Raw genomic sequence first — 27799 nt, 5'->3', positions numbered from 1 at the left:
GTGCGACGGTGTATGGAAATAATGTATACAGTTTTGTTGAGTCAGTGGCTATTTACAGTTATCTGGTGACATCCCACCTGGGGAAAGTTAGTTTCCATATCGTATAGACTACCTTTGATTTCTTTCAGTCGGTTATTCCACTGCTGTATTCCACCCAGGACTAATTGGTCTCCGCAGAGTTCGAAGCTGGAGCAGGCCCTGTCTGGTAGTTACTGATGCATAAATAGGATGAATGATGTCACTGTCAGACAGATGATAAATGAAACAGGTGCCAGTTCTGAATTCTCTTTCAGGTGGAGGGTCTTACATTACTAATGTGAAAGCAAGCTTACATTTTAGTTGATGGCTAATGCATCTTGGGAAAAAAAAAAAAAAAACATGATTGAAAAACAATAGCAGATCATTATTTATAGCACTCCTTTCAGAAAATGTGCACACTGCTTACGCACAGGCACCTATCATTACTTCACAAGTTACTGTTCAATGGCCAGTCAGTGAATAGGGTCAAATTCAGGATGATGCTCTAGCACGGTGGTCCCCCCCAAGGTGCAACTTCTAAATTGGGTAGTGCATCATCATTTCTCCTCGTCATGTCAGTCACTGCATACCTTAGCTAACTTGTCAGAAATGTCCAGATCAACTAACCCATGTCAGCTAACGTTTTTTTAGCCCATAGATTTTGTAATGTTTGAGTCACACAAATATCACATGATGAATACACATTAGGCATGGCAAGATGTATAGAATTGCAATCAAATTTGCTTTAAAACCGCAAAATGAACCATATGACAATGTGTAGAATTGCAGGAAATATGCTTTAAACCTGCAAAAAATGTTCTCTCAGCCAACAAGCGGGGTGTGAACAGTTAATGTCATGCTCGTGCCCATAGAAATAGACGTGGCGGTTTGGGACCCCCTGCTATAGCACATGGGGTATTCAACCCGGGTACTTCAGGGGGTCCGCTAAAATAATAAAAGTGGGGAAAAAATTACTGCCTTTGAAAAACCACCCGCGAAAAGGCTACGTATCAGTGCAGGCTGCTGGTACGCTTTCTTGACTTGACTTAATGTTTTGTCGAAACGTGGCTTACCTTTGTTTAACCAGCTAAACAGCTGCTCTTTGCGAAAAATGTTTAAAGAGTTTACGCTTCCTCTTCCAATTCTAATTTGGGGAAGAAAAAAAGGTTGAAGACACCCTGCTCTGGCAAAACAACAGGTCCTCTAACCAGCAGGTTAGACGTGTGAGGGGGTGGAGTCCGTTCCTACCGGGATCAGGCTGAAAAGCGACAGTTCCAACAACGTCAACGTCCATCTCTTTTCTGCTCGGTCGATGCGTGCCAGTTCAGCCTTCTCTCCGCTCGGAATTTCTCCTTTTTGCAATACTGTACATCCAAACGACACCTTGGCCGTAAGTATAGCTTTGAATATGGCCAATAACCACCATTGGCTCATAATAAATGTATGTAGTGTTGAAATGATAACTTGTTTTGTAAACATGCAACTTTATTTTGAGGACTGTATATTTTTATGGCATGACCGTTTTTTTTCCGCTTTTATTTATATGTTGGCTTTATGACAATTATTTGAGTTAATGTGTTTTAATTGGTGGTGATATAGCCTAGTAGGGGGTTGTATAGTGAAGAACTTTGATTTGTGTTGCCTTTACAGAAGTAGAACTGTTCTACTAGAACACCATTTTCTACTTTTTCCCAGTTTACCTTAGAAGACCTTTATATACTTTGCAATGCAAATGTTTTCGTTACGCAATCGAACTGTCCAATGGCAGGTGTTATGTTTCCACAAGCGAATAAATTAATCTTTAACTAGAATTAGATGTTATGTTTACGTTTGGGGTCCCTATACACGTGATCTGATCATTGTGTGATCCTTTTAGCCATTATTAAAAGCAACCACTTGTTGAATATACAGTACGATAATGTTCTATTTGCAGCAGGTGTTACTATATAACCCGCCCCCCCCTTGTTTTTTTGTTGTTGGTTTTTTTCCTGTTGGTTTTTTACGACCTCCATACCTGTCTTTGTTTTTTCGACACTGTTGACAACACTAACCTGTTGTAGGCTAACCTGTTGAATCAATGTAACAGTTTCTCTCGCCAAAGCATTTACATCTCATTAATTTTTCATGCCTGGTCCCATGCATTTTGACCCATTTGGGGGCGCATACGGTATAGAATAGAATATAATTTTCTTTGGCATCCCTATACAAGAATGAAAATGCATTCATTCAGCTCTACTGTTAGGTTAGTGTCATGATACAAACATTTAAGTCAGAAATGTAATAACAAAAAATAACAAATGTATCAGTATTTAATTCCCAAGGAAAACGTAATTTTTATTGCTCTTCAAATCAGAAACTTCTTGCACACTTATGTACTGGTTTGCTTTTAAGATCACAAGTCAAGGGCTCAGCCATCGCCATGGAGAAGTATGAGAAGATGGGGAAGATCGGGGAGGGGTCCTACGGCGTCGTCTTCAAGTGCAGGAACAGGGACACGGGACAGATCGTTGCCATCAAGAAGTTTGTGGAGACGGAAGATGATCCCATCATTAAGAAGATCGCTCTGAGAGAGATTAGGATGCTGAAGGTAAAAACCACCCAGCCTTGAGACATCTTTATTAAAACCACCCAGCCTTGAGCCATCTTTATTAAAACCACCCAGCCTTGAGCCATCTTTATTAAAACCACCCAGCCTTGAGCCATCTTTATTAAAACCACTCAACCTTGAGCCATCTTTATTAAAACCACCCAGCCTTGAGCCATTTTTATTAAAATCACCCAGCCTTGAGCCATCTTTATTAAAACCACCCAGCCTTGAGCCATCTTTATTAAAACCACCCAGCCTTGAGCCATCATTATTAAAACCACCCAGCCTTGAGCCATCTTTATTAAAACCACCCAGCCTTGAGCCATCTTTATTAAAACCACCCAGCCTTGAGCCATCTTTATTAAAACCACCCAGCCTTGAGCCATCTTTATTAAAACCACCCAGCCTTGAGCCATCTTTATTAAAACCACTCAGCCTTGAGCCATCTTTATTAAAACCACCCAGCCTTGAGCCATCTTTATTAAAACCACTCAACCTTGAGCCATCTTTATTAAAACCACCCAGCCTTGAGCCATTTTTATTAAAACCACCCAGCCTTGAGCCATCTTTATTAAAACCACCCAGCCTTGAGCCATCTTTATTAAAACCACCCAGCCTTGAGCCATCTTTATTAAAACCACCCAGCCTTGAGCCATCTTTATTAAAACCACCCAGCCTTGAGCCATCTTTATTAAAACCACCCAGCCTTGAGCCATCTTTATTAAAACCACCCAGCCTTGAGCCATCTTTATTAAAACCACTCAGCCTTGAGCCATCTTTATTAAAACCACCCAGCCTTGAGCCATCTTTATTAAAACCACCCAGCCTTGAGCCATCTTTATTAAAACCACCCAGCCTTGAGCCATCTTTATTAAAACCACCCAGCCTTGAGCCATCTTTATTAAAACCACCCAGCCTTGAGCCATCTTTATTAAAACCACCCAGCCTTGAGCCATCTTTATTAAAACCACCCAGCCTTGAGCCATCTTTATTACTTTATTTCTCTCTTTTATTATCTCACACCTGTTGCTTAATTCCTCTCTGATTGCTTGTGTGTTTTTGTAATAAGCTTCACTGTTAACCCCCTGGCATGGGCCCTGGGTCCTACAGTATTATCCATGGTAAAGTGTTATTTAACCCTTCTTTAGAAATGTCAAATTGTTTTGGTGTAATGATTAACTTCGACTTGTGATGTATGGAATTTCATATAGACTGGTTGTTACAATACTGTAACGGTGCTGTAATTGGTACGTTATACCAAATAGTATATCAGTATGGTCTGGGTCATCAGTAGTCAGGATGGTCTGGGTCATCAGTAGTCAGGATGGTCTGGGTCATCAGTAGTCAGGATGGTCTGGGTCATCAGTAGTCAGGATGGTCTGGGTCATCAGTAGTCAGGATGGTCTGGGTCATCAGTAGTCAGTATAGTCTGGGTCATCAGTAGTCAGTATGGTCTGGGTCATCAGTAGTCAGTATGGTCTGGGTCATCAGTAGTCAGTATGGTCTGGGTCATCAGTAGTCAGGATGGTCTGGGTCATCAGTAGTCAGGATGGTCTGGGTCATCAGTAGTCAGGATGGTCTGGGTCATCAGTAGTCAGTATGGTCTGGGTCATCAGTAGTCAGTATGGTCTGGGTCATCAGTAGTCAGTATGGTCTGGGTCATCAGTAGTCAGTATGGTCTGGGTCATCAGTAGTCAGTATGGTCTGGGTCATCAGTAGTCAGTATAGTCTGGGTCATCAGTAGTCAGGATGGTCTGGGTCATCAGTAGTCAGTATAGTCTGGGTCATCAGTAGTCAGGATGGTCTGGGTCATCAGTAGTCAGGATGGTCTGGGTCATCAGTAGTCAGTATGGTCTGGGTCATCAGTAGTCAGGATGGTCTGGGTCATCAGTAGTCAGTATAGTCTGGGTCATCAGTAGTCAGGATGGTCTGGGTCATCAGTAGTCAGGATGGTCTGGGTCATCAGTAGTCAGTATGGTCTGGGTCATCAGTAGTCAGTATAGTCTGGGTCATCAGTAGTCAGGATGGTCTGGGTCATCAGTAGTCAGTATAGTCTGGGTCATCAGTAGTCAGGATGGTCTGGGTCATCAGTAGTCAGGATGGTCTGGGTCATCAGTAGTCAGGATGGTCTGGGTTATCAGTAGTCAGTATGGTCTGGGTCATCAGTAGTCAGTATGGTCTGGGTCATCAGTAGTCAGTATGGTCTGGGTCATCAGTAGTCAGTATAGTCTGGGTCATCAGTAGTCAGTATGGTCTGGGTCATCAGTAGTCAGGATGGTCTGGGTCATCAGTAGTCAGTATGGTCTGGGTCATCAGTAGTCAGTATGGTCTGGGTCATCAGTAGTCAGGATGGTCTGGGTCATCAGTATGGTCTGGGTCATCAGTAGTCAGTATAGTCTGGGTCATCAGTAGTCAGTATGGTCTGGGTCATCAGTAGTCAGTATAGTTGGGTCATCAGTAGTCAGTATGGTCTGGGTCATCAGTATTCAGTATGGTCTGGGTCATCAGTAGTCAGTATGGTCTGGGTCATCAGTAGTCAGTATGGTCTGGGTCATCAGTAGTCAGGATGGTCTGGGTCATCAGTAGTCAGGATGGTCTGGGTCATCAGTAGTCAGGATGGTCTGGGTCATCAGTAGTCAGGATGGTCTGGGTCATCAGTAGTCAGGATGGTCTGGGTCATCAGTAGTCAGGATGGTCTGGGTCATCAGTAGTCAGGATGGTCTGGGTCATCAGTAGTCAGTATGGTCTGGGTCATCAGTAGTCAGTATGGTCTGGGTCATCAGTAGTCAGTATGGTCTGGGTCATCAGTAGTCAGTATGGTCTGGGTCATCAGTAGTCAGTATGGTCTGGGTCATCAGTAGTCAGTATGGTCTGGGTCATCAGTAGTCAGTATGGTCTGGGTCATCAGTAGTCAGTATAGTCTGGGTCATCAGTAGTCAGGATGGTCTGGGTCATCAGTAGTCAGTATAGTCTGGGTCATCAGTAGTCAGGATGGTCTGGGTCATCAGTAGTCAGTATGGTCTGGGTCATCAGTAGTCAGTATGGTCTGGGTCATCAGTAGTCAGGATGGTCTGGGTCATCAGTAGTCAGTATAGTCTGGGTCATCAGTAGTCAGGATGGTCTGGGTCATCAGTAGTCAGGATGGTCTGGGTCATCAGTAGTCAGTATAGTCTGGGTCATCAGTAGTCAGGATGGTCTGGGTCATCAGTAGTCAGGATGGTCTGGGTCATCAGTAGTCAGGATGGTCTGGGTTATCAGTAGTCAGTATGGTCTGGGTCATCAGTAGTCAGTATGGTCTGGGTCATCAGTAGTCAGTATGGTCTGGGTCATCAGTAGTCAGTATGGTCTGGGTCATCAGTAGTCAGTATAGTCTGGGTCATCAGTAGTCAGTATGGTCTGGGTCATCAGTAGTCAGGATGGTCTGGGTCATCAGTAGTCAGTATGGTCTGGGTCATCAGTAGTCAGTATGGTCTGGGTCATCAGTAGTCAGGATGGTCTGGGTCATCAGTAGTCAGTATAGTCTGGGTCATCATTAGTCAGTATGGTCTGGGTCATCAGTAGTCAGTATAGTTGGGTCATCAGTAGTCAGTATGGTCTGGGTCATCAGTATTCAGTATGGTCTGGGTCATCAGTAGTCAGTATGGTCTGGGTCATCAGTAGTCAGTATGGTCTGGGTCATCAGTATGGTCTGGGTCATCAGTAGTCAGTATAGTCTGGGTCATCAGTAGTCAGTATGGTCTGGGTCATCAGTAGTCAGGATGGTCCCTGATCTAGAGAATACACACACAGGCATGTACGCACGCACAGGGACCAGATAGAAGTCCTCCAAGGTTGGGAGTATTTAGGGACCAGATAGATGTCCTCCAAGGTTGGGAGTATGTAGGGACCAGATAGAAGTCCTCCAAGGTTGGGAGTATTTAGGGACCAGATAGAAGTCCTCCAAGGTTGGGAGTATTTAGGGACCAGATAGAAGTCCTCCAAGGTTAGGAGTATTTAGTGACCAGATAGAAGTCCTCCAAGGTTGGGAGTATTTAGGGACCAGATAGAAGTCCTCCAAGGTTGGGAGTATGTAGGGACCAGATAGAAGTCCTCCAAGGTTGGGAGTATGTAGGGACCAGATAGAAGTCCTCCAAGGTTGGGAGTATTTAGGGACCAGATAGAAGTCCTCCAAGTTTGGGAGTATTTAGGGACCAGATAGAAGTCCTCCAAGGTTGGGAGTATGTAGGGACCAGATATAAGTCCTCCAAGGTTGGGAGTATTTAGGGACCAGATAGAAGTCCTCCAAGGTTGGGAGTATTTAGGGACCAGATAGAAGTCCTCCAAGGTTGGGAGTATTTAGGGACCAGATAGAAGTCCTCCAAGGTTGGGAGTATGTAGGGACCAGATAGAAGTCCTCCAAGGTTGGGAGTATTTAGGGACCAGATAGAAGTCCTCCAAGGTTGGGAGTATTTAGGGACCAGATAGAAGTCCTCCAAGGTTGGGAGTATTTAGGGACCAGATAGAAGTCCTCCAAGGTTGGGAGTATTTAGGGACCAGATAGAAGTCCTCCAAGGTTGGGAGTATTTAGGGACCAGATAGAAGTCCTCCAAGGTTGGGAGTATTTAGGGACCAGATAGAAGTCCTCCAAGGTTGGGAGTATGTAGGGACCAGATAGAAGTCCTCCAAGGTTGGGAGTATTTAGGGACCAGATAGAAGTCCTCCAAGGTTGGGAGTATGTAGGGACCAGATAGAAGTCCTCCAAGGTTGGGAGTATTTAGGGACCAGATAGAAGTCCTCCAAGGTTAGGAGTATTTAGGGACCAGATAGAAGTCCTCCAAGGTTGGGAGTATTTAGGGACCAGATAGAAGTCCTCCAAGGTTGGGAGTATTTAGGGACCAGATAGAAGTCCTCCAAGGTTGGGAGTATTTAGGGACCAGATAGAAGTCCTCCAAGGTTGGGAGTATTTAGGGACCAGATAGAAGTCCTCCAAGGTTGGGAGTATTTAGGGACCAGATAGAAGTCCTCCAAGGTTGGGAGTATTTAGGGACCAGATAGAAGTCCTCCAAGGTTGGGAGTATTTAGGGACCAGATAGAAGTCCTCCAAGGTTAGGAGTATTTAGTGACCAGATAGAAGTCCTCCAAGGTTGGGAGTATTTAGGGACCAGATAGAAGTCCTCCAAGGTTGGGAGTATTTAGGGACCAGATAGAAGTCCTCCAAGGTTGGGAGTATTTAGGGACCAGATAGAAGTCCTCCAAGGTTGGGAGTATTTAGGGACCAGATAGAAGTCCTCCAAGGTTGGGAGTATTTAGTGACCAGATAGAAGTCCTCCAAGGTTGGGAGTATGTAGGGACCAGATAGAAGTCCTCCAAGGTTGGGAGTATTTAGTGACCAGATAGAAGTCATCCAAGGTTGGGAGTATTTAGGGACCAGATAGAAGTCCTCCAAGGTTGGGAGTATTTAGGGACCCGTTGCCTTTACAGTTACAATGTATGTTAAATGTAAAGGCAGACTCACAATACTAATGTTAAACATAGAGAAACAAAAGGCAGTTATAAACGTTACAGCTACAGGCCTCTAGACCTGTTCTTCCTCAGTCTATAGGATTCTGAGCTCCAGAAAATGATGCATGCAGCAAGGCAGGGGAAGGTGAATGAAGACCCTCTGCTTTTCCCAGCCTTGTTGTATCCCAGTTGTACGTCATTGGACACAAGGGGGAGGGGGGGATACTGTCTTTGTTCTTGGTCAATGCCCCTGTTTTAAGAGCTTTCAGTTGACTACAAAGAGCAGCCCATGGACACACAGTAAACATACAGTACGTCTTGACACCAGTTGACGGAAAATATTGTGTCATTTTAGTTCAACAACAGTTTGCTGTATTTTTCTGTATGATATTTGACTGTTGTGCATCTTAGATTCACTAACAAGTACCCTGACAGCTGGCTTGTGATAGATTCAGCTTTTTCCAGAATAAACATTCCTTTCCAAATAGTATGTAGAATGGATGCTTTACCTTTCAATCAGCCAAATGTGTTCATTTACATTTACATTTACATTTTAGTCATTTAGCAGACGCTATTATCCAGAGCGACTTACAGTTAGTGAGTGCATACATAATTTTTTTATTTTTCATACTGTGTTCAACACCAAACTGATTGCATGTAATTTACATTAATAATTTGCGATATTATACTGAACAACAATATAAAACGCAACATGTAAAGTGTTGGTCCCCATGTTTCATGAGCTGAAATAAAAGATCCCCAGAAATGTTCCATACTCACAAAAAGCTTATTTCTCTCATATTTTGTGCACACATTTGGTTACATCCCTGTTAGTGAGCATTTTATCCTTTGTCAAGATAATCCAGCCACCTGACAGGTGTGGCATATCAAGAAGCTGATTAAAACAGCATGATCATTACACAGGTGCACCTTGTGCTGGGGACAATAAAAGGCCACTCTAAAATGTGCAGTTTTGTCACAACACAATGCCACAGATGTCTCAAGTTTTGAGGGAGCGTGCAATTGGCAGGCGGACTGCAGAAATGTCCCAGAGAATTGAATGTTCAATTCTTTACCATAAGCCGCCTCCAATGTCGTTTTAGAGAATTTGGCAGTACGTCCAACCGGCCTCACAACCGCAGACCACATGTAACCACGCCAGCTCAGGACCTCCACATCCGGCTTCGTCACCCGCGGGGTCCTCTGAGACCCTCGCCCGGACAGCTGATAAAACTGAGGAGTATTTCTGTCTGTAATAAAGCCCTTTTGTGGGGAAAAACTCATTTTGGCTGGGCCTGGCTCCCCAGTGGCTGGGCCTGGCTCCCCAGTGGGTGGGCCTATGCCCTCCCAGGCCCACCCATTGCTGCGCCCCTGCCCAGTCATGTGAAATCCATAGATTAGGTCCTAACGAATTTATTTAAATTGACTTGATTTCCTTATATGAACTGTAACTTAGTCAAATTGTTGCATTTTGTGTTTATATTTTTGTTCAGAAGGACCTTTTCTCTTTCTTAATTTTTACTTTCCTTTTTTCAAACAATCTGATCCAATGAACCGAGAAGGCTGGGCTTGACATACTAGGACTTTCTTAATCTATAATCTATAATATTGTGCTGCTGTTATTATTTCTATTAATATTATTATTATTATTGTTATTATTTTACTTTTCTGACTTGTTATTTGGTTAGTTCTCTCTTAAGAAGCACCCTCAGACATGCAATAGACCTATGGGGCTTTGAATGTGCGAGTGAAGGGTGGCAGTATCGAATTAGGTTATCGTAGGACTGCCCATATTTCCCTCTGGGCTACGCCAATGGGCGGCCAAAGGTTTGCCTTAGGACGCAAAGGTGTGTCATGAGTCAGGGAGGTGGTCTGATGGTCTTAGGGACAACAGACCTAGATAAGGAGGTTTTAGTGGGTGGAATATCAGGTTTACACAGTTGCAGCTACGGTATTTATAACAGTGCAAATATTATGCTACAGCTACAGTGAGGGGAAAATAGTATTTGATCCCCTGCTGATTTTGTACGTTTGCCCACTGACAAAGAAATGATCCGTCTATAATTTTAATGGTAGGTTTATTTGAACAGTGAGAAAAAAATCCAGAAAAACGCATACCAAAAATGTTATAAATGTATTTGCATTTTAATGAGGGAAATAAGTATTTGACCCCCTCTCAATCAAAAGATTTCTGGCTCCCAGGTGTCTTTTATGCAGGTAACGAGCTGAGATTAGGAGCACACTTTTAAAGGGAGTGCTCCTAATCTCAGCTTGTTACCTGTATAAAAGACACCTGTCCACAGAAGCAATCAATCAATCAGATTCCAAACTCTCCACCATGGCCAAGACCAAAGAGCTCTCCAAGGATGTCAGGGACAAGATTGTAGACCTACACAAGACTGGAATGGGCTACAAGACCATCGCCAAGCAGCTTGGTGAGAAGGTGAAAACAGTTGGTGCGATTATTCGCAAATGGAAGAAACACAAAATAACTTTCAATCTCCGTCGGCCTGGGGATCCATGCAAGATCTCACCTTGTGGAGTTGCAATGATCATGAGAACGGTGAGGAATCAGCCCAGAACTACACGGGAGGATCTTGTCAATGATCTCAAGGCAGCTGGGACCATAGTCACCAAGAAAACAATTGGTAACACACTACGCCGTGAAGGACTGACATCCTGCAGCGCCCGCAAGGTCCCCCTGCTCAGGAAAGCACATATACAGGGCCGTCTGAAGTTTGCCAATGAACATCTGAATGATTCAGAGGAGAACTGGGTGAAAGTGTTGTGGTCAGATGAGACCAAAATGGAGCTCTTTGGCATCAACTCAACTCGCCGTGTTTGGAGGAGGAGGAATGCTGCCTATGACCCCAAGAACACCATCCCCACCATCAAACATGGAGGTGGAAACATTATGCTTTGGGGTTTTTCTACTAAGGGGACAGGACAACTTCACCGCATCAAGTACTAAGTCATGTTTTGCAGAGGGGTCAAATACTTATTTCCCTCATTAAAATGCAAATCAATTTATAACATTTTTAAGATGCGTTTTTTTCTGGATTTTGTTGTTGTTATTCTGTCTCTCACTGTTCAAATAAACCTACCATTAAAATTATAGACTGATCATTTCTTTGTCAGTGGGCAAACGTACAAAATCAGCAGGGGATCAAATACTTTTTTCCCTCACTGTAAATGGGTCTCGGGTACAGGTGGATGCGTGACGACCTCTAGTACAGATGAGCTATATACATTGGGACATGCATAAACTAACTACAGTTTGAGTCTTTCTCAGAGAAAATGGTTCAACTCTACTCTCATGTCTTACACTACATATACAAAAGTATGTGGACACCCCTTCAAATTAGTGGATTAGACTATTTCAGCCACACCCCGTTGCTGACAAGTGTATAAAATCTGGCACACAGCCATGCAATCTCCATAGACAAACATTTGCAGTAGAATGGCCTTACTGAAGCGCTCAGTGACTTTCAACGTGGCACCGTAATAGGATGCCACCTTTACAACAAGTCAGTGCGTCAAATTTCTGCCCTGCTAGAGCTGCCCCGGTCAACTGTAAGTGCTGTTATTGTGAAGTGGAAATGTCTAGGAGCAACAACGGCTCAGCCACAAAGTGGTAGGCCACACAAGCTCACAGAACGGGACCGCCGAGTGCTGAAGAGCATAGTGCGTAAAAATTGTCTGTCCTCGGTTGCAAACTGCCTCTGGAAGCAACGTCAGCACAATAACTGTTCGTCAGGAGCTTCATGAAATGGGTTTCCAAGGTTTCTAAGATGCCAAGCATCGGCTGGAGGGGTGTAAAGCTCGCCGCCATTGGACTTTCTAGAGTGATTAATCACGCTTCACCATCCGGCAGTCTGACAGACAAATCTGGGTTTGGCGGATGCCAGGAGAACGCTACGTGCCCCAATGCATAGTGCCAACTGTAAAGTTTGGTAGCGGAGGAATAAATGTCTGGGGCTGTTTTTCATGGTTCGGGCTAGGCCCCTTAGTTCCAGTGAAGGGTAATCTTAACGCTACAGCATACAATGACATTCTAGACAATTCTGTGCTTCCAACTTTGTGATAACAGTTTGGGGAAGGCCCTTTCCTGTTTCAGCATGACAATGCCCCCGTGCATAAAGTGTGGTCCATACAGAAAATGTTTAAGTAATTAATTTGCATTTTATTGCATGACATAAGTATTTGATACATCAGAAAAGGAGAACTTAATATTTGGTACAGAAACCTTTGTTTTCAATTACAGAGATCATACGTTTCCTGTAGGTCTTGACCAGGTTTGCACACACTGCAGCAGGGATTTTGGCCCACTCCTCCATACAGACCTTCTCCAGATCCTTCAGGTTTCGGGGATGTCGCTTGGCAATACGGACTTTCAGCTCCCTCCAAAGATGTTCTATTGGGTTCAGGTCTGGAGACTGGCTAGGCCTCTCCAGGACCTTGAGATGCTTCTTACGGAGCCACTCCTTAGTTGCCCTGGCTGTGTGTTTCGGGTCGTTGTCATGCTGGAAGACCCAGCCACGACCCATCTTCAATGCTCTTACTGAGGGAAGGAGGTTGTTGGCCAAGATCTCGCGATACATGGCCCCATCCATCCTCGCCTCAATACAGTGCAGTCGTCCTGTCCCCTTTGCAGAAAAGCATCCCCAAAGAATGATGTTTCCACCTCCATGCTTCACGGTTGTGGTGGTGTTCTTGGGGTTGTACTCATCCTTCTTCCTCCAAACACGGCGAGTGGAGTTTAGACCAAAAAGCTCTATTTTTGTCTCATCAGACCACATGACCTTCTCCCATTCCTCCTCTGGATCATCCAGATGGTCATTGGCAAACTTCAGACGGGCCTGGACATGCGCTGGCTTGAGCAGGGGGACCTTGCGTAAACTGCAGGATTTTAATCCATGACGGCGTAGTGTGTTACTAATGGTTTTCTTTGAGACTGTGGTCCCAGCTCTCTTCAGGTCATTGACCAGGTCCTGCCGTGTAGTTCTGGGCTGATCCCTCACCTTCCTCATGATCATTGATGCCCCACGAGGTGAGATCTTGCATGGAGCCCCAGACCGAGGGTGATTGACCGTCATCTTGAACTTCGTCCATTTTCTAATTATTGCGCCAACAGTTGTTGCCTTCTCACCAAGCTGCTTGCCTATTGTCCTGTAGCCCATCCCAGCCTTGTGCAGGTCTACAATTTTATCCCTGATGTCCTTACACAGCTCTCTGGTCTTGGCCATTGTGGAGAGGTTGGAGTCTGTTTGATTGAGTGTGTGGACAGGTGTCTTTTATACAGGTCACGAGTTCAAACAGGTGCAGTTAATACAGTGATTGAGTGGAGAACAGGAGGGCTTCTTAAAGAAAAACTAACAGGTCTGTGAGAGACGGAATTCTTACTGGTTGGTAGGTGATCAAATACTTATGTCATGCAATAAAATGCAAATGAATTACTTAAAAATCATACAATGTGATTTTCTGGATTTTTGTTTTAGATTCCGTCTCTCACAGTTGAAGTGTACCTATGATAAAAATTACAGACCTCTACATGCTTTGTAAGTAGGAAAACCTGCAAGATCGGCAGTGTATCAAATACTTGTTCTCCCCACTGTAGACTGTATCATCTTGTTATTGAGACCATGGCTGTTAGAGACCGTATCATCTTGTTATTGAGACCGTGGCTGTTAGAGACCGTATCATCTTGTTATTGAGACCGTGGCTGTTAGAGACCGTACGTATCACCTTGTTACATTGTTTTGTTGTTGTGACGTACTGTATGTCTTGATGAAACGTGTCTGGCCAACTACTATGGTCATTGCCTGACAAGTAGCTTCCAGTAGCCTCATCTTCATAAACAGTTCTATAGCTCCAGATGTGGACATACCGGTTGTCATGGGAGACCACAGCATGTTTATAACCTCTCCTCTTCCTTTAATCTCTGTATGATAAGACATGTGGTAGCTTGTCAGCCGGTCCGCACAAAGCAAAGACCCCTCCATCACTTTCTGTTATCTAATCTCTATATCCGTATCTATGACAACCCAATGACTGTGTGCACATACAGTATATTTGGGATCACTGAACATTTAAACGATTACAAAAGTGTGCAGCAGTCAGTATGGTGTAGCAGAGATGCTTTGAGATATGTGTGTTTGTATTAATGCCTGTGTGTGTGTGTGTGTGTGTGCGTGTGTGCGTGTGTGCGTGCGTGTGTGTGTGCGTGCGTGCGTGCGTGTGTGCACGTTTATCCGAGCAGCAACTAAAGCATTCCAACCTGGTAAACCTGATTGAGGTGTTCAGACGTAAAAGGAAGCTGCACCTGGTGTTTGAGTACTGTGACCACACCGTCCTCAACGAGCTGGACCGATACCCCAGAGGGTGAGTACTGGCTGTCTACACACTCAAATCTAAACACATACACACACACACACACACACACACACGCACGCACGCTCGCTCTGTCTCACACACTGATAGATTCTATAGATTGTTTATCTATCGACTGTATAGGTCTAAGGCACTGCATCTCAGTGCTTGAGGCGTCACTACAGACCCTGGTTCGATTCCAGGCTGTATCACAATCCGGCCGTGATTGGGATAGGGCGGCGCACAATTGGCCCAGCGTCGTCCGGGTTTGGCCGGGGTAGGCCGTCATTGTAAATAAGAATTTGTTCTTAACTGACTTGCCTAGTTAAATAGAGGTTAAATACAATTTTAAAAATAGTGTGTCCCCCTGCTGTTTATCTGTGACCTGTATAGTGTGTGTCCCCTGCTGTTTATCTGTGACCTGTATAGTGTGTCCCCCTGCTGTTTATCTGTGACCTGTATAGTGTGTGTCCCCTGCTGTTTATCTGTGACCTGTATAGTGTGTGTCCCCTGCTGTTTATCTGTGACCTGTATAGTGTGTGTCCCCTGCTGTTTATCTGTGACCTGTATAGTGTGTCCCCCTGCTGTTTATCTGTGACCTGTATAGTGTGTGTCCCCTGCTGTTTATCTATGACCTGTATAGTGTGTCCCCCTGCTGTTTATCTGGACCTGTATAGTGTCCCCCCCTGCTGTTTATCTGTGACCTGTATAGTGTGTCCCCCTGCTGTTTATCTGTGACCTGTATAGTGTGTCCCCCTGCTGTTTATCTGTGACCTGTATAGTGTGTCCCCCTGCTGTTTATCTGTGACCTGTATAGTGTGTGTCCCCTGCTGATAGCCGCAGTGTTTGGCTGTTACCACGGAGACTGACCTGCTCATTGCGGAATGTTTACAGTCCCAGAATGCTGTGTTGGCTGACGGGGAAGGAGGAGGGGGGGTGGAGAGCAGCCTCACTCCTGGAGAGCAGTAAGGGTTTTATGGGGGGGGGTGGAGATTGGCTGCGTCCCAAGTGACACCCTATTCCCTATATAGTGCACCACTTTTGACCAAGAGCCCTATTGGTCCCAGTCAAAAGTAGTGCACTAAATAGGGAGCCATTTTGGACGCAAGCATGGCTATTAATGGCCAGTTGTAAGGCTCGATTTAGCCATTTCCACAGCAACACTGATAGATGGGCTTCATGACCACAGTTTACAATAGGAGTGGCTTGGTGCGTCAGGATCACAGTTTACAATGAGAGAGAGAGAGAGAGAGAGAGAGAGAGAGAGAGAGAGAGAGAGAGAGAGAGAGAGAGATGAGGACAGAGAGAGAAATGAGGACAGAGAGACAGAGAGAGAAATGAGGACACAGAGACAGAGAGACAGAGACAGAAATGAGGACAGAAAGAGAGAGACAGAAATGAGGAGAGAGAGAGAGAGACAGAGAGAGAGAGAGACAGAGAGACACAGAGAGAGAGAGAGAGAGAGAGACAGAGAGAGAGAGAGAGAGATGCCAGGACCACCAATTCCATCTAGACACCGTTGCCCTAGAGCACACAAAAAAAAATACATACCTCGGCCTAAACATCAGCGCCCCAGGTAACTTCCACAAAGCTGTGAACGATCTGAGAGACAAGGCAAGAAGGCCTGATCAACGACAAGACAGCCTATAGGGAGGAGATCAGAGACCTGGCCGTGTGGTGCCAGGACAACAACCTCTCCCTCAACGTGATCAAGACAAAGGAGATGATTGTGGAACTACAGGAAAAAGAAGAGGACGAGCACGCCCCCATTCTCATCCACGGGGCTGTAGTGGAGCAGGTTGAGAGCTTCAAGTTCCTTGGTGTCCACATGACCAACAAACTAACATGGTCCAAGCACACCCAAGACAGTCGTGAAGAGGGCACGACAAAACCTATTCCCCCTAAGGAGACTGAAAAGATTTGGCATGGGTCCTCAGATCCTCAAAAGGTTCTGCAGCTGCACCATCGAGAGCATCCTGGTTGGTTGCATCACTGCCTGGTATGGCAACTGCTCGGCCTCCGACCGCAAGGCACTACAGAGGGTAGTAAGTACGGCCCAGTACATCACTGGGGCCAAGCTTCCTGCCATCCAGGACCTCTATACCAGGCGGTGTCAGAGGAAGGCCCTAAAAATTGTCAAAGACTACAGCCACCCTAGTCATAGACTGTTCTCTCTGCTACCGCACGGCAAGCGGTACCGGAGCGCCAAGTCTAGGTCCAAAAGGCTCCTTAACAGCTTCTACCCCCAAGCCATAAGACTCCTGAACATCTAATCAAATGGCCGCCCATACTGCTGCTCTTTAAATATTTGTTACTTTTATTTCGTATTGTTTGATTTTTGTGTGTGATTTTCTTTGGTATTCTTTCTTAAAACTGTATTGTTGGTTAAGGGCTTGTAAATAAGCATTTCACTGTTGTATTCGGCGCATGTGACAAATAAAATGTGATTTGATTTGATTTCATAAGGAACATAACATTCCACATACCAATTAGGATCTGGCTAAAAATACTTGAATCAGTTATAGAACCCATTGTCCTTTATGGTTGTGAGGTCTGGGGTCCGCTCACAAACCAAGAATTCACAAAATGGGACAAACACCTAAATTGAGACTCTGCATGCAGAATTCTGCAAAAATATCCTCCGTGCACAACGTAAAACACCAAATAATGCATGCAGAGCAGAATTAGGACGATACCCGCTAATGATCAAAATCCAGAAAAGAGCCGTTAAATTCTACAACCATCTAAAAGGAAGCGATGCTATTTGGCCCTAAACAGAGAGTACACAGTGGCAGAATACCTGACCACTGTGACTGACCCAAAATGAAGAAAAGTTTTGACTATGTACAGACTCAGTGAGCATAGCCTTGCTATTGAGAAACGCCACCGTGGGCAAACCTGGCTCTCATGAGAAGCCCACAAAATGAGGTGGAAACTGAGCTGCACTTCCTAACCTCCTGCCAAATGTATGACCATATTAGAGACACATATTTCCCTCAGATTACACAGACCCACAAAGAATTGGAAAACAAATCCAATTTTGATTAACTCCCATATCTATTGGGTGAAATACCACAGTGTGCCATCACAGCAGCAAGATTTGTGACCTGTTGCCACAAGAAAAGGGCAACCAGTGAAGAACAAACACCATTGTAAATACAACCCATATTTATGTTTATTTATTTTCCCATTTGTACTTTAACTATTTGCACATTGTTACAACACTGTATATAGACATAATATGACATTTGAAATGACTTTATTCTTTTGGAACTTCTGAGTGTAATGTTTACTGTTAATATTTATTGTTTATTTCACTTTTGTTTACTATCTACTTCACCTGCTTTGGCAATGTTAACATACGTTTCCCATGCCAATAAAGCCCTTTAAATTGAGTTGGGAGATCTAATCAGCCACTACAAACGTAAGCTAACTTTAGCCAGTGCTAGCTAACAATCAGTGGAAGTCATAGGGCCAACAGAGCAGGTCGCCGTAGAGATGAAATAGAACCAGCGCTCTGATGCTCAGTACCTGGTTTTGGCTTTACAGGTCATAGAATTACATACAGTGAGGGGAAAAAAGTATTTGATCCCCTGCTGATTTTGTACGTTTGCCCACTGACAAAGACATGATCAGTCTATAATTTTAATGGTAGGTTTATTTGAACAGTGAGAGACAGAATAACAACAAAAAAATCCAGAAAAACGCATGTCAAAAATGTTATAAATTGATTTGCATTTTAATGAGGTGAAATACGTTTTTGACCCCCTCTCAATCAGAAAGATTTCTGGCTCCCAGGTGTCTTTTATACGGGTAACGAGCTGAGATTAGGAGCACACTCTTAAAGGGAGTGCTCCTAATCTCAGCTTGTTACCTGTATAAAAGACACCTGTCCACAGAAGCAATCAATCAATCAGATTCCAAACTCTCCACCATGGCCAAGACCAAAGAGCTCTCCAAGGATGTCAGGGACAAGATTGTAGACCTACACAAGGCTGGAATGGGCTACAAGACCATCGCCAAGCAACTTGGTGAGAAGGTGACAACAGTTGGTGTGATTATTCGCAAATGGAAGAAACACAAAAGAACTGTCAATCTCCCTCGGCCTGGGGCTCCATGCAAGATCTCACCTCGTGGAGTTGCAATGATCATGAGAACGTTGAGGAATCAGCCCAGAACTACATGGGAGGATCTTGTCAATGATCTCAAGGCAGCTGGGACCATAGTCACCAAGAAAACAATTGGTAACACACTACGCCGTGAAGGACTGAAATCCTGCAGCACCCGCAAGGTCCCCCTGCTCAAGAAAGCACATATACAGGGCCGTTTGAAGTTTACCAATGAACATCTGAATGATTCAAATGAGAACTGGGTGAAAGTGTTGTGGTCAGATGAGACCAAAATGGAGCTCTTTGCATCAACTCAACTCGCCGTGTTTGGAGGAGGAGGAATGCTGCCTATGACCCCAAGAACACCATCCCCACCGTCAAACATGGAGGTGGAAACATTATGCTTTGGGGGTGTTTTTCTGCTAAGGGGACAGGACAACTTCACCGCATCAAAGGGACGATGGACGGGGCCATGTACCGTCAAATCTTGGGTGAGAACCTCCTTCCCTCAGCCAGGGCATTGAAAATGGGTCGTGGATGGGTATTCCAGCATGACAATGACCCAAAACACACGGCCAAGGCAACAAAGGACTGGCTCAAAAAGAAGCACATTAAGGTCCTCGAGTGGCCTAGCCAGACTCCAGACGTTAATCCCATAGAAAATCTGTGGAGAGAGCTGAAGGTTTGAGTTGCCAAACATCAGCCTAGAAACCTTAATGACTTGGAGAAGATCTGCAAAGAGGAGTGGGACAAAATCCCTCCTGAGATGTGTGCAAACCTGGTGGCCAACTACAAGAAACGTCTGACCTCTGTGATTGCCAACAAGGGTTTTGCCACCAAGAATTAAGTCATGTTTTGCAGAGGGGTCAAATACTTATTTCCCTCATTAAAATGCAAATCAATTTATACTTTTTGGGGGGGATTTTTTTGTTGTTATTCTGTCTCTCACTGTTCAAATAAACCTACCATTAAAATTATACACTGATCATTTCTTTGTCAGTGGGCAAACATACAAAATCAGCAGGGGATCAAATACATTTTTTCCCCTCACTGTACATAATCCAGAAAATTCTAATTTCATTCCATTCAATCTATAATGTAATAGTATATCTGTGTCATTGGGATTTGTCTCTTGTTGACTTCCAGTGTTCCAGAACACCTGGTAAAAAGCATCACCTGGCAGACACTCCAGGCTGTCAACTTCTGTCATAAACAGAACGTAAGTGGTCTCCCCTACTCTTTCTCCCTCTCCTACCAAACCACTGGTTAACTGTTTTACTAGCGTTTCCAGTCTCCTGGCTGACCAGCCGTTAATCTTTCACTGAGATAATCTTTCACCCCAGATAACCCCCCCCAGATCTGCTGCATGTCTTCTCTAGCCTGGCAAAGTACCAGGTCTGTTTGTGCCGCCTTGCCACATCTTAACTGTGTGACAATGACCATAGGAGTTGACAAGACGGCACAAACTGATCTGGAACCCAGGCTGTGTCTTCTTATCGCGCGTAGATGAACAGCCTTACAAGACAACCACATGACCGGCTGTGGTTGAATGAATGGTCCGCCTGGCTGGCACTGCGAGATGACTAACGTTTTGGTTTCCATGTTGGCTCTGTCTCCTGCAGTGCATCCACAGAGACGTGAAGCCGGAGAACATCCTAATCACTAAACAGCAGGTCATTAAGCTCTGTGACTTCGGATTCGCCAGGATCCTCAGTAAGTTATTGGTTACGTCACTATGGTGCGTAGGGCTCTGGTCAAAAGTAGTGCACTATGTAGGGAATAGGGTGCTGGGCGGAATAGTCACGTTACTGTTCTGTTACTGTAGGTCTACTGCCACCTGGTGGACTCCTGCTGTAACACCACTGTCACTTTCTGGCATTGCCTCACCATTGAAATCAACACTAGTTCCATTTCTTATCAATTATTTCCCCCTAAACAGAGTCTTGTATCTAACAGCTTCCAGACTCGTGTGTGTGTCTGGTGGGGAATATAACACAAGACAGCAAAAATATGAATTTTTGATTCACGTTGGACAATTCAGTTATATGTTTTCTGTTCTGTTCCATCCTATACAATTATATTCTAAAAATCTGTATATGTTGTGTAAAGCCTGCTTATAAAAAGTCTTACAATGCATTATAACCGCATTATATTTAAATGAATTATACCCGCAGGCATTAAGTCGTGTTCCTAAACAGAGATATGTATCGATCTGTCCCTGCAGCCGGTCCATGTGATTACTACACGGACTATGTAGCAACGCGGTGGTACCGGGCCCCTGAGCTGCTAGTGGGTGATACTCAGTATGGAGCCCCTGTTGACGTCTGGGCGCTGGGCTGTGTCTTCTCTGAGCTGCTCTCTGGCGCCCCCCTCTGGCCCGGCAAGTCAGACATGGACCAGCTCTACCTCATCAGGAAGACACTGGGTACGTGGGATTCATATCCCAAATGGCACCCTATTCCCTTCATAGTGCACTACTTTTGGCAACCCTATTCCCTTCATAGTGCACTACTGTTGGCACCCTATTCCCTTCATAGTGCACTACTGTTGGCACCCTATTCCCTTCATAGTGCACTACTGTTGGCACCCTATTCCCTTCATAGTGCACTACTGTTGGCACCCTATTCCCTTCATAGTGCACTACTTTTGGCACCCTATTCCCTTCATAGTGCACTACTTTTGGCACCTTATTCCCTTCTTAGTGCACTACTGTTGGCACCCTATTCCCTTCATAGTGCACTACTTTTGGCACCCTATTCCCTTCATAGTGCACTACTTTTGGCACCTTATTCCCTTCTTAGTGCACTACTGTTGGCACCCTATTCCCTTCTTAGTGCACTACTTTTGACCAGAGCCTGGAAATAAGGTGCCATTTAAGACACTAATGTTTCAGTTAGTGACGCGTTATTCAGTTATTATTCAGTTAGTATCGCGTTATTCAGTTAGTGACGCGTTATTCAATTATTCAGTTAGTGATGCGTTATTCGGTTATTATTCAGTTAGTGACGCGTTATTCAGTTAGTGATGCGTTATTCAGTTAGTGATGCGTTATTCAGTTAGTGATGCGTTATTCAGTTAGTGATGCGTTATTCAGTTATTATTCAGTTAGTGACGCGTTATTCAGTTAGTGATGCGTTATTCAGTTATTATTCAGTTAGTGACGCGTTATTCAGTTATTATTCAGTTAGTGATGCGTTATTCAGTTAGTGATGCGTTATTCAGTTATTATTCAGTTAGTGATGCGTTATTCAGATATTATTCAGTTAGTGATGCGTTATTCAGTTATTATTCAGTTAGTGATGCGTTATTCAGTTAGTGATGCGTTATTCAGTTATTATTCAGTTAGTGATGCGTTATTCAGTTAGTGATGCGTTATTCAGTTATTATTCAGTTAGTGATGCGTTATTCAGTTAGTGATGCGTTATTCAGTTATTATTCAGTTAGTGATGCGTTATTCAGTTAGTGATGCGTTATTCAGTTATTATTCAGTTAGTGATGCGTTATTCAGTTATTATTCAGTTAGTATCGCATTATTCAGTTAGTGATGCGTTATTCAGTTATTATTCAGTTAGTGATGCGTTATTCAGTTAGTGATGCGTTATTCAGTTATTATTCAGTTAGTGATGCGTTATTCAGTTAGTGATGCGTTATTCAGTTATTATTCAGTTAGTGATGCGTTATTCAGTTAGTGATGCGTTATTCAGTTATTATTCAGTTAGTGATGCGTTATTCAGTTAGTGATGCGTTATTCAGTTATTATTCAGTTAGTGACGCGTTATTCAGTTAGTGACGCGTTATTCAGTTAGTGATGCGTTATTCAGTTAGTGATGCGTTATTCAGTTAGTGATGCGTTATTCAGTTATTATTCTGTTAGTGACGCGTTATTCAGTTAGTGACGCGTTATTCAGTTAGTGATGCGTTATTCCGTTATTATTCAGTTAGTGACGCGTTATTCAGTTAGTGACGCGTTATTCAGTTAGTGATGCGTTATTCAGTTATTATTCAGTTAGTGACGCGTTATTCAGTTATTATTCAGTTAGTGACGTGTTATTCAGTTAGTGATGCGTTATTCAGTTATTATTCAGTTAGTGATGCGTTATTCAGTTAGTGATGCGTTATTCAGTTATTATTCAGTTAGTGATGCGTTATTCAGTTAGTGATGCGTTATTCAGTTAGTGATGCGTTATTCAGTTATTATTCAGTTAGTGACGCGTTATTCAGTTAGTGATGCGTTATTCAGTTATTATTCAGTTAGTGATGCATTATTCAGTTAGTGATGCGTTATTCAGTTATTATTCAGTTAGTGATGCGTTATTCAGTTAGTGATGCGTTATTCAGTTATTATTCAGTTAGTGACGCGTTATTCAGTTAGTGATGCGTTATTCAGTTATTATTCAGTTAGTGATGCGTTATTCAGTTATTATTCAGTTAGTGACGCGTTATTCAGTTAGTGATGCGTTATTCAGTTATTATTCAGTTAGTGACGCGTTATTCAGTTAGTGATGCGTTATTCAGTTAGTGATGCGTTATTCAGTTATTATTCAGTTAGTGACGCGTTATTCAGTTAGTGATGCGTTATTCAGTTAGTGATGCGTTATTCAGTTATTATTCAGTTAGTGACGCGTTATTCAGTTAGTGATGCGTTATTCAGTTAGTGATGCGTTATTCAGTTAGTGATGCGTTATTCAGTTAGTGATGCGTTATTCAGTTATTATTCAGTTAGTGATGCGTTATTCAGTTAGTGATGCGTTATTCAGTTATTATTCAGTTAGTGATGCGTTATTCAGTTAGTGATGCGTTATTCAGTTAGTGATGCGTTATTCAGTTATTATTCAGTTAGTGATGCGTTATTCAGTTAGTGATGCGTTATTCAGTTATTATTCAGTTAGTGATGCGTTATTCAGTTAGTGATGCGTTATTCAGTTATTATTCAGTTAGTGATGCGTTATTCAGTTAGTGATGCGTTATTCAGTTATTATTCAGTTAGTGACGCGTTATTCAGTTAGTGATGCGTTATTCAGTTAGTGATACGTTATTCAGTTATTATTCAGTTAGTGACGCGTTATTCAGTTAGTGACGCGTTATTCAGTTATTATTCAGTTAGTGACGCGTTATTCAGTTAGTGACGCGTTATTCAGTTAGTGACGCGTTATAACATATTTCTATTGAAGAACATCAGGAAAGGACAAGTACACATTTTCACACACCAGTATAATACAAGTTGTTTCACCGGTTAGTTCTGAGTCAGGAACAGGACGATCAGTGATCAGTAAACGTGAGCTCCCAAATGACCGAAAAATGTAAAATGAAATGTAAAACGCAAGGCTGTCGTCACCTGTTACTGTGTGTCAGGTAAAGGAGAGAAGTAAGAGCCTTTTTCTGTCCGTCTGCAGGAGACCTGATCCCCCGCCACCAGCAGGTATTCAGTAAAAACCAGTTCTTCAGTGGAGTGTGTATCCCAGAGCCTCAGGAGATGGTGAGAACAAACTTAGAATGAGTCATCTACCAAAACGTGAAACAAATCAGTTACCATAAAACATCTTGAGGAGCGTACTGTATGTCAGGGTTCCCCAACTGGCGGCCCGCGGGTGGTTTTATTTTAAACTGTTTTTTTCTCCTCCCATTGTTGGACATTAAAGACTGTAAAAAGAACAGGAAATTTGCGAACAGATTTTAATTTTGGAAATCTGTTCGCAAGAATTCCCACGCATAACAAAGAGACGTGATCGTATACAAATGTAAGGGAGGTTTGAAATGATTATGTTTTAGACAAATATGATCCGTTTGGGCTTCTTGTGGTCAATTTGCAGTCTACAAATTATTTTTAATGATGTCCCTGCCTTCCGACCATCCGCTCAGGAAAAAAAAAACCTGCCCGCGGCTGAATCTAGTTGATGATCCCTGCTGTATATCAATCAAATCAACGTTTATTTGTCATATACACGGGATACAGCGGGGTGTAAACTGTGCAATGAAATGCTTACTCGCTGCCTCAGAACACTGCGTGAATTATCAAAGGGTAAAAAATGATACACAATAAGGCATCATTTATCCTCCAATAGGAATCTCTGGAACTGAAATACCCCAACCTGTCATATCAAGCACTGAGTCTGATGAAGGTAAGCCTGTCAATCCACCATTCACCTGCTAGCAATTTGTGTGGTAAAAATATCTGGTTCTCTAATGAAATGAATGTCTCGGATCTCTCATTTAATGGTCTCTGATGTTTTATTTGCAAATCTTCATTCCCTCCCTCCTTCCCTAAATGACCTTTGCCCCTTGACCCCCAGGGCTGCCTGCGTATGGACCCGTCGGAGCGGCTGACCTGTGAGCAGCTTCTGGAGCAGCCGTACTTCGACAGCCAACGGGAGGAGAGCGAGAGCACCGGCCGGGAACATGACCGCTCCACCAAGAGGAGATCACACCTCCTGCCCCGTAAACACCTCCCACCTGGGGTCAGTATGCTTCTTCACGTTAAACAGCCGGTCCCAATTCACTCCCTACCCCTTGGCTCTAACCCTTCAATATTTGTAGATCTGTAAGGTGGAACTTGGAAGCAATATGGTGGAAGCTCCACGCAAATTGGGACCAGCTGTCAGAGATGGCAAAATGCTGTCCAAACAGTTAAAGGTGTCTACATAATGCAGTACATCCTCTGTCATTTTTGTATTCTCTTCCAATATTTACATTCTTTCCTATGAGATGACATATTGTTGCTCTTCCAACTGTATTGACACTCTTGTTTTCTTCCCCCCTCCCTCCCCTTTCCTCCCCCCCTCCCTCCCCTTTCCTCCCTCCCTCCCTCCCCTTTCCTCCCTCCCTCCCTCCCCTTTCCTCCCCCCCCCTTTCCTCCCCCCTTTCCTCCCTCCCTCCCCCCCTTTCCTCCCTCCCTCCCCTCCTTTCCTCCCTCCCTCCCTTTCCTCCCTCCCCCCCTCCCCTTTCTTTCCTCCCTCCCCTTTCCTCCCTCCCCCCTCCCCTTTCCTCCCTCCCCCCTCCCCTTTCCTCCCTCCCCCCTCCCCTTTCCTCCCTCCCCCCTCCCCTTTCCTCCCTCCCTCCCTCCCTCCCCTCCCTCCCCTTTCCTCCCCTCCCTCCCTCCCCTTTCCTCCCTCCCTCCCTCCCTCCCTCCCTCCCTTTCCCTCCCTCCCTCCCTCCCTCCCTCCCTCCCTCCCCTTTCCTCCCCCTCCCTCCCCTTTCCTCCCCCCTTCCTCCCCCTCCCTCCCCTTTCCTCCCCCCCTCCCTCCCCTTTCCTCCCCTTTCCTCCCTCCCCTTTCCTCCCCCTTTCCTCCCCCCCCTTTCCTCCCCCCCTTTCCTCCCCCCTTTCCTCCCCCCTTTCCTCCCCCTCTCCCCCCTTTCCCCCTCTCCCCCCTTTCCTCCCCCCCTTTCCTCCCTCCCCCCTTTCCTCCCTCCCCCTTTCCTCCCTCCCCCCCTTTCCTCCCTCCCTCCCCCCTTCCTCCCTCCCTCCCCCCTTTCCTCCCTCCCTCCCTCCCCTTTCCTCCCTCCCCCTCCCCTTTCCTCCCTCCCCCCTCCCCTTTCCTCCCTCCCCTCCCCTCCCCTTTCCTCCCTCCCCTCCCCTCCCTCCCCTCCCTCCCCCTTTCCTCCCTCCCCCCTTTCCTCCTCCCTCCTCCCTCCCCCTTTCCTCCCTCCCTCCCCCTCTCCTCCCTCCCCCTCCCCCTTTCCTCCCTCCCCCCTCCCCCTTTCCTCCCTCCCTCCCCCTTTCCTCCCTCCCTCCCTCCCTCCCTCCCTCCCTCCCTCCCCTCCCCCCCTCCCTCCCTCCCCTCCCCCTTTCCTCCCTCCCTCCCTTCCTCCCTCCCTCCCTCCCTCCCCTCCCCCCTCCCTCCCTCCCTCCCTCCCTCCCTTCCCTCCCCCTCCCTCCCTTCCCCTCCCCCTCCTCTCCCTTCCCCTCCCCCTCCTCTCCTCAGTATTTGCCTCAGCTCACCAGCAGCAGTATCTTCCCAGCTCTGGACAACAAGAAGTACTACACCAACCTGAGGAAATTCAACTACCACTTCCCTAACATCTAAACCAAACATTTAGGATCTGAATGGTCCAGTCGAATATTCATCAACATATACCGTGTTCACATGCTAGTCGGAACTAGGAAACTGACATTTCCAACTTGCTAACTGGTTGTAGTTATACACGTGCCGCGTTCAACGAATCAGAAAGTGGGACATTTCCTAGTTCCGACTAGCATGTGAATGCGGCAATATTCTGGTCAGCTCAGGAACCAGGAAGTGAATCACAATGTGGAAGGAAGGCAGCTGATTGGTTCTAAAGCTATGGGATTGGTTGAACCAAGTTTTTGATTAGCGGGGGAAGGACAGGGAGAGTCCTTGTGTCTTGTGATGTCATTCTATGCACTATGTCAACATTTTTTTCTACTGAAAGACAATTTTATTATGTGGTGTTGCCTCCATTGAAGGCGTATTTTGTATATCTAAATATGATAAGGAGCAGCCTAGTGCTCAGCTGGTAGATGGAGGTCGACTTCCATGCAGACTACGTTGCATTACATCAACCAATGGTTGCACGCTGTCACGTCATCGACTGTGTCGTCTGCCACCAGATTGCTATAACATATGATGTGGTTATCCCGATACGTAAAATACCTATCCAGACATTGTGAGATCTGGCAGGCGTCTGCAATGTAGTCAACCTGGAACACGGACAGATAGCACCATAGCATACTGCCTTGACTGGTTTGCCAAATGTTATTTGTTTGTGTTTTTTTTTTTTATAATGAGTTGAGACAGTGACATTTTTGGTAGTGAATTGATTTGCATTTTGTTAAATATTGATTGTCTCATAAGTAGGTTTGAGTCATTTGTAAAGAGGAGAAGAGAAGATGGATATCAGCCCAGCTTTATTTTTATTTGACAGAAATTATGTTTATAAAGCAGATGTCTGAAGTGGTCAGATCAACCTCAATGTAGCCTTATGGATTGTGACAGTGGATTAAATAAAAATAAGGGTTCTATTCAGTCTAGATCTCTGAAGGGTTAACAGATTCTGCGCTATAGACTGAACAAAAATATAAAAACGCAACATGTAAAAAGTGTTGGTCCCATGTTTCATGAACTGAAATAAATGAGCCCAGAAATGTCTCATACGCACAAAGAAGCTTATTTATCTTATATTGTGGGCACAGATGTGTTTAAATCTCTGTTAGTGAGCATTTATCATTTGCCAAGATAATCCATTCACCTGACAGGTGTGGCATATCAAGAAGTTGATT

At 44.6% G+C, this 27799-nt stretch overlaps 1 protein-coding gene across 2 annotated transcripts; it reads left to right on the top strand.

Annotated features, from left to right (window-relative positions):
- Positions 1-1312: 1312 nt before the first annotated feature.
- cdkl1 (cyclin-dependent kinase-like 1 (CDC2-related kinase)) lies at positions 1313-27799 on the top strand. 2 transcript variants are annotated; one of them, XM_041847343.2, is made up of 11 exons: positions 1313-1408; positions 2410-2605; positions 14346-14467; positions 19711-19783; positions 20187-20277; positions 20789-20989; positions 23958-24040; positions 24627-24683; positions 24855-25019; positions 25099-25194; positions 26484-27799. In XM_041847343.2, exons 2-11 carry the CDS (start codon positions 2438-2440, stop codon positions 26583-26585), a joined length of 1158 nt encoding a protein of 385 aa, XP_041703277.1. In that variant the 5' UTR covers positions 1313-1408; positions 2410-2437; the 3' UTR covers positions 26586-27799. The 2 variants fall into 2 exon arrangements, with proteins under 2 accessions (XP_041703277.1, XP_041703278.1); XM_041847344.2 differs by lacking the exon at positions 25099-25194.

The sequence above is a fragment of the Coregonus clupeaformis genome, chromosome 25 (genome assembly GCF_020615455.1).
Source record: "Coregonus clupeaformis isolate EN_2021a chromosome 25, ASM2061545v1, whole genome shotgun sequence".
NCBI lineage: Eukaryota > Metazoa > Chordata > Actinopteri > Salmoniformes > Salmonidae > Coregonus > Coregonus clupeaformis.
This window is presented reverse-complemented; position numbering and strand designations above follow the sequence as displayed.